Below are 7,427 nucleotides of genomic sequence, written 5' to 3'. Positions count from 1 at the left end.
TTCCATGTCGTTGCTTTTGTACAGGCTATCCTCCATGTCTGGAAGGTATTCTCTTCTCACTACCACTTCCTAGAATCTAACATTTTTTTTTTTTAGCTCAAATGCCATCTCCTATATGAAGCCCTTCCTGATGATCTTCTCCACTATTAGCATCTCCCCTGCCAAGTTACTTCTCATTTATTGTATAAACATATATACCCATGGTGTCTGTCCCTATAAAATGTAAGCTTCTTGAGGGGATAGACTTTCATTTTTTGTTTTTGCCTTCCATGGTGGAAGGAGGTGGCACAGTAGATAGAGTGCTGGACCTGGAGTCAGGAAGACTCATCTTCCTGAGTTCAAATCCTCAGACATCGATGACCCTGGGTGAGTCACTTAACCCTGTTTGCCTCAATTTCCTCATATGTAAAATGAACTGGAGAAGGAAATGGCAAATCGCTCCAGTATCTTTGGCAAGAAAACTTCAAAGGGTTCATAAAGAATTATACACAAATGAATGACAACATCCCGTGATGCCTGGTTTATAGTAAATAATAGATTAAAAATTAATTTTTGGTTATAATAGTTGAACACCTTTGTTAAACATTTACTAATGACATTTTAATCAGGTTTGGACTGTACTTGGGAGAGATAAGTTGGATGCCTCTGCTCTCGGGCATGGAGAATAAAATGTTCCCCACATTTTCACCCCACTTGGCACAACTAGATTTCTAGATAATTATTCTAGATAATTTCTAGATAATATAAATGACTCACATTTATACAACACTTAAATGTCTACAAAGCTCTTTAGCTAAAAGTTGGTAAGTCCATTTATTAAATAGGGTAATTGAGGCTCTGATAGACTTAGTGACTTGTCACTGGTCACAGGGCTAGTAGTAAGAGGCAGAATCAGGGTTCAAGCATGTCTTCTGCCTCCAAGTCCCGGGCTTTTCCCAATGTTAGAACACATTACAGGGTCCTTCAAGCCTATCTCTGTGTTTTCTAGAGGTTCTAAGGCCCCCAAAGGTTCAATGACTTGCCCAGAGTCACATAAATAATGGCAAAGGCTGACTTAGTGACAGAGAGGGAGGGGACAAACGGGGAGGCACAGCTTGTGATTCGGCGTCATTGGGATAAGAGGTGGAGTAGGGTCAGAGGCTGTCCAGTGGGTTTGTGGAATGAGGCACTACGGGAGTGGATGACCGTAGAATCCTCCCCAAGTCTGGTGCCTTTAGGAAAGGGTCCAGAAGGAGGGGCCGAACAATGGGAGGGCACAGTAGGGCAAGGAGTGTCAAAGGTGACCTTGGCCACATCACCATAAGGATTGTCCACAAAGTGTAGTTTATACATTTCTTGAGACTCACAGATTTAGAGCTGGGAGGGACCTTAAAAATCCCCTACTAGTTGGGGCAGCTGGGTAGCTCAGTGGAGTGAGAGCCAGGCCTAGAGACAGGAGGTCCTAGGTTCAAATTCGGCCTCAGACACTTCCCAGCTGTGTGACCCTGGGCAAGTCACTTGACCCCCATTGCCCACCCTTACCAATCTTCCACCTATGAGACAATACACCGAAGTACAAGGGTTAAAAAAAAAATCCCCTACTAGTGCAATTCATTCACTCTTGCACATGAAGATAGGGAGGCCTAATGAAAGGGGGCCATTATCTCAATTTTCCCAGGAATACAGCAAGTTGCACCAGGCATCAGTCACAAATCTGTCAGGTTCCAACAGCCTCTCCCTATGGAGGTGATCATCAGAGCTCTTTCGGTGCATTTGGGCAAGGATGTCTTCAGTGATGCATCCAAGCTGTGTGACTGTGGGCGAGTGACCCAGCCCTGATTCTAAGACAGAAGTTATAAGGAACCACAGGAAGGCATGCAGAAGAGAGGAAGTAGCATAGTGAGGAGGCTGAATGCTTTGGGAAGGGAAGGAGAGAGGCCTCGAGGCTCCAGGGAATAGGGAAAGCCTGTTTCTCTTGACTCTAGAGGCTGAAGCAATCCGGGGAAGTTTAGGAGAGGCAGATTTAAGCAGACCGTGAGGAAAACATTTCCTTCAAAACTAGGACTGTCCAGAAATGGAATGGCCTGCAAGCAGAGGCTGAATAGCACATGAAGATGCCTTAGATGGGATTCTTGTTGGAACCCAAACCCCGCTCTCCTCCTAGGTTGGGTCACCATGGCTGCTGCCTGCTTTGAATCTTGTTCCCCTCAGCCTAGGGCTCCGTATCACAGAATACCACCCTAGGGTACAGGTCCCCTCGCACAGGCCACCTTGGATCTGTGACTCAGAACTTGGGAATGTCCTGCAAAACTGCCAGTGGGCATTGGTTGATTTTTTTTAAATTAAAAAAAAAAATAAGCCCTTATCTTCTATCTTAGAATCAATACTGGGTATTGGTTCCACAGCAGAAGAGTGGTAAGGGCTAGGCAATGGGGGTTAAGTGACTTGCCCAGGGTCAAACAGCTGGGAAGTGTCTGGAGTCAGATTTGAACCCAGGACCCCCAACTCTGGGCCTCTCAATCCACTGAGCTATCAAGTTGCCTCTGACACCTGTTCTTGAACCCTTCGGCCTCAGTATATGTCTGAGGCCTTCTCTTGTCCTGGTGCAGAGCCTCCCTGGAATTTTCATGGCTGCCCCTGGCTCTCCCCTGCCCCCAGGGTCCACAGTTCTATCACCCTAAGTCGACTTGGACTGGAAAAATGACTCATTATGACTTTTTCTTGGAATTCCCCATTAGGATTTAATCTGGTGCATTTTCTAGAGCTGTTTGGAGGAGTTTGTGGGGCATGGGGAGCTCACTGCATTGATTCTTGTTACTCTGCCATCTTGGCTTTGTCTTTCTCACATCCTGTTCATTTATGGAATACATCAGATAGCTTGAGGTCCTTCCATTTTTTTAACCCTTACCTTGGTTTGGTAGCAATTCTAAGACAGAGAGTGACAAGGGCTAGGCAACTAGAGTTTGGTGACTTCTCCTGGGGCACACACCTAGGGAGTTGCTGGGGCCAGAGGCCTGGCACTCTGCCCACTGTGCTACCTCACTGCCATGAGGTTACTTCAGTTTTGAGATTCTGTGATTCAGGTGCCAAAATTATCTATGAATAATTTCCAGCGGCTGAGCTCATGCACCCAGTCTTCATCCTATAGTCAATTCAAGCAGGTAGCTGGACAGAAGACAACAGCATCTTGTGTACCTTATTCATACGAGACCAAATTCAACTATTGGGAAACACCCTGTGATAAATATGTTAATAGTTATTAACCACAGGGTCCAGCTTGTCTTTTATTCCCCTTATTTATATGGTGAGTGACTGAAATCAAGTTAATTTTTTTTTTGGTAACATCATTTTCTCCCTTTTATTCTTATGTTAGATGGCTAGAAAGAAACATGAGACCATCATTGACTCAAGAAATGGTTACTGAAGTGTTGTCAGTATTTGGCCCTATTGAATCAGTTACTTCTATGGGACAACGAAGTGCTCTAATTATATACGAGAACATAATTTCAGCTTGCAGAGCAGTATCAGCTTTTCCTCATGATTCACTCAACAGGATAAAATGTTCTTGGTACTATAAATACATGGCAAGAAATAGGAAATATAAGTGTGCTGCAAAAAAAGTTGTAATGAAGACTGATGATACGAATTCACAGTGAAATGGAATCATCAGAACTGTAGTTTAATAATGGCAAAAGGCACCCTGGGTTTAGCTTATGTATCTTAAACAAGAAGAAATTAACCAGCGCTTCAGAAATGTTTGATCTTCTTTTTCAAAACAATCAGAGTTTCGACTTTCTATTTATGAAGTTAACAATGGCATTCAGGCATTCATCAGAGGTCCATCGTGTTTGAAGTAAATTACATTCTTCCAAATTCACTCTGTGTAGTGTTTCTTTTTCTACACTTCGAATTAACTGTTTTGACTTCTTCATAGACTGTAGAAAAATGAAGACAAATATATGATAAATAAATTTCATATATAACAAGTGTTAATAACTAAGTAATTTGTGAACTCTCTTTGTTAATGACTTACTAAGTGTTAAGTAGGGGTACTTCAAGTTCCTGATTAACTTAAAATAGACCAAGGGAATAAAAAATTCCCTTTCACACATCATCTTCCATTCATTCAAGAAAAAAATTCCTCGTTGAGTACTCATAATGTGCATGGTCCAGGTGCTATAAAGGGTACAATGAAGTACCAGCTATGGTCTGTGTTTTAAAGGACCTTGTGATTTAATAAGGGACATCATATATATCTATATTGATATACAAATATCTACATATAAATTATTGTAATAAAAAGAAGTGCGTTTTAAGTGCTAACTCAGTTGGGGTTTTTCCCCCACTGTTTGCTCCAACATCTCATCCTATTAAATCTTTAGACATAGAGTTGTATAAATAAACATTGAGTCACCTAGCTATTATTATTAAAATATTATTTTTTAAAATAAAAAATGGTATAGCTAATAAATCTACATGGCTGTCAACTTCAGGGAGCTGCACTATCTGCTTAGAAGTCATCAGTGGCAGCTCTTTTGTCTTGGGTTCATATTCCCACAGGACATGAGTTTTTGTTTTCCCTGTAGCCTTTCTCCAACTCCATCTCTGATAAATCAATGGGCTATACAGTCCAAGAAAGGCCCCTGCATCACATTTTTGCTCCTGCTTACAGGACATGCACACATACCATCTCATCGATTTTTTTAATACTATTCTGATGGAAGAATTCAAGTCAACTCAAGGTAAAAATGGTTTTCTCCATTTGCTGAATTAGGAGCTGAGGTAGGAAAAGGGAGGAAAATGATTTTTTAAAACTCACAGTTTAGCAAATGGCAAATAACTAAAAACAAAGGGGCTGTCTATCCCCTGGAGAATTCTGAGCAAATTAAAGTATGTAAATGTAATGAAATGTTATTATGCCAAAAGAAAAAGAAGAAAAGAACTTAAGAGTAAATTGAGAAGGCTCATATGAACTTATGAGAATCACTGAGTTAAAACCAGGACAATGTATATAATTAACATCAACACTGGAAAGATAAGTTACTTTGAAAGATTTAATAATTCTTATCATGATTCCAGAAGACTGATGATGAAGCATGCTACCCATGTCCAGACAGGGAGGTGATGGACTCAGCATGTAGAGATGTCTATTTTTTTTTTTTAAACCCTTGTACTTCGGTGCATTGTCTCATAGGTGGAAGATTGGTAAGGGTAGGCAATGGGGGTCAAGTGACTTGCCCAGGGTCACACAGCTGGGAAGTGGCTGAGGCCGGGTTTGAACCTAGGACCTCCCGTCTCTAGGTCTGACTCTCACTCCACTGAGCTACCCAGCTGCCCCCTGAGATGTCTATTTTTAAAAATGTGGACAATGTAGGAGTTTGCTTTGCTTGTGTTTGTTTTTTTCTTTAATAGAAAGGGCAAGTGACAGAGAGAGAAAATAGTTTTTTCTTAATTGAAAAAATAGATCAAGTTTTAAAAAAATGACCAAATGGCCAGCAAAATGAATGAATAAAAATATTAGTCAATATATAACAAAGTAAATCCCACTTTTTATTGCTTATAATAACTAAAATGATGTTATGTGACCTTCTTTCCTAAGAAGAGATTTCATGGGGGTGATTAAGTGGCTCAGTGGACTGAGAGCCAGTTCTAGAGATGGGAGGTCCTGGTTTCAAATTTGGCCTGAGACACCTCCTAGCTGTGTGACCCTGGGCAAGTCACTTAACCGCCATTGCCTAGCCCTTACTACTCTTCTATCTTGGAACCAATACACAGTATTGATTCTAAAATGGAAGGTAAGAGTTTATTTAAAAAACAACAAAAAAACCAAGTGTCAATTAGGTGCTTTGCCACTGTTGTAAAAAAAAAAATTATATATGACATTAAATGGCATGTGGAGATCCTTTAAATCAAAATTTTTAAAAGTGGAAACTGGTATTAGAGCTGGGACATTAAGTCTGGTAGTATCACAGAGTAACTCTACTTCCCCTCCATTCTCCCTCCCAATTACTGTCACTAAAATAACAAATAGCTGCATGTTTTATGTAAGGAGAACTAAATGTTTCATGTGTAACTCAAGAACTTCCAGGTATATCATAAGATTCTAATTTTAGGTTTTCTGAAAAAAATCTTTTAAGTTGTTGATTTCAAGATTTGACATAATACTTGAATGGCTAAAGGTAGGAACAAAAGCATATCAAATATCAAGATTTCTAAAATTAAAAAAATTTAGAAACCAAGATGCCATTGCAAGCCCTGTCAACCTTTTCTTAATCATTCCATGAAGGCAAATTTCTTCCTTTTTCAGAAAGTTATTTGCATAGGCCTATATCATGCAAAAATATGAACACTTACAATTGGGGGCAGTTGTGAGTATGCATTCAATCTGGACCAAACTTCTTTCTGAAAAGTGCTATCAGGAAAAACCTCAGTAACAAGTCCTCGAGCATAAGCTTCTTGGGCTGTCAGTTTCCTTCCAAAAACAAGCATCTCAGCTGCCTAAATTTCAGAGCAAGATGAATATATTAGCTTGATAGAACAAACATAAGGCATCAGGGAGTGGAGCTGAACTGTGGGCCCTGGGACATGTGCTTGACATAATCTTCACCTCTCTAGAAAGGGAGCTTTGGGTGAGAAGCAGGAATAGACAAATACTGAGCTTAATCTTTGCTGAATGCCCAATTCTACCCCAAAAGATTTCTTATAAAATGCCATGAACTCTCAGGAGGCCTTCCCTGTAGAAGGGGCACCCCTTGGGAATTCTGCCGCTCGAGTCAGCCCATTTATCAGAGTTTGTCTGGCCTGCTGAGCACATAGTCAACACCTGATTAACTACAAGGAACAAATACATAAAAAGTGGAACCCAAATCCAGCTGATTATCATTCCTACCCAAAAACCAATCTCTATTCCAGTGAGGTACCTACTCACTGGAATTTCCACAGCTTAATAGGCAAATGCCCAAATTCCCAAGGGGTTAGTTCTGTACCACTCTTCAAAACAATACATGGTAGTATTTTATACTGAAAACCAATGACAATGTTTAAAGAAGGTGGTGAGTAACACACTGGGCTTATTCTCCCCACGTCACTCACCAAGACATTAATGATTTACCTTGGATGAACCCATTATCTTTGGAAAGGTAAAAGAAGAACATGCCTCCGGACTCAGGCCCAGATGAGTAAATGGCGTATGAAATGTGGCCTGTTAAAAACAAAAACAAAAACACTCTTGCTTTGACTTTTCAGTTGCCTTCACCTATCTATCTAGTCATCCCTTTCTCCCTCTTTTTCCCTCCTCGCTTCTTCTCTCTATGTCTCTTTGTCTCTCTGCCTCTTTGTCTCTCTCCTTTGTCCTCCTTCTCCTTCTCTCTCTCTCTCTCTCTCTCTCTCTCTCTCTCTCTCTCTCTCTCTCTCTCTCTCTCTCTCTCTCTCTCTCTCTCTCTCTCTCT

General features: G+C 40.7%; 1 protein-coding gene across 3 annotated transcripts in view; it reads right to left on the bottom strand.

Moving 5' to 3' along the window:
* Positions 1-3,637: 3,637 nt before the first annotated feature.
* The window catches only part of ECI2 (enoyl-CoA delta isomerase 2), a 38,635-nt gene continuing 34,845 nt past the window's right edge, over positions 3,638-7,427 (bottom strand). For all 3 annotated transcript variants that reach the window (XM_044667973.1, XM_044667982.1, XM_044667990.1), the window contains exons 8-10: positions 7,091-7,180; positions 6,334-6,477; positions 3,638-3,914 (exon numbers count right to left, since the gene is read on the bottom strand). In XM_044667973.1, the coding sequence (XP_044523908.1) occupies positions 3,759-3,914; positions 6,334-6,477; positions 7,091-7,180 (390 nt within the window). In that variant the 3' untranslated portion in view covers positions 3,638-3,758. The remainder of the gene's footprint in view (positions 3,915-6,333; positions 6,478-7,090; positions 7,181-7,427) is intronic.

This window comes from Gracilinanus agilis, chromosome 1, assembly GCF_016433145.1.
Source record: "Gracilinanus agilis isolate LMUSP501 chromosome 1, AgileGrace, whole genome shotgun sequence".
Taxonomy (NCBI): Eukaryota; Metazoa; Chordata; class Mammalia; order Didelphimorphia; family Didelphidae; genus Gracilinanus; species Gracilinanus agilis.
This window is presented reverse-complemented; position numbering and strand designations above follow the sequence as displayed.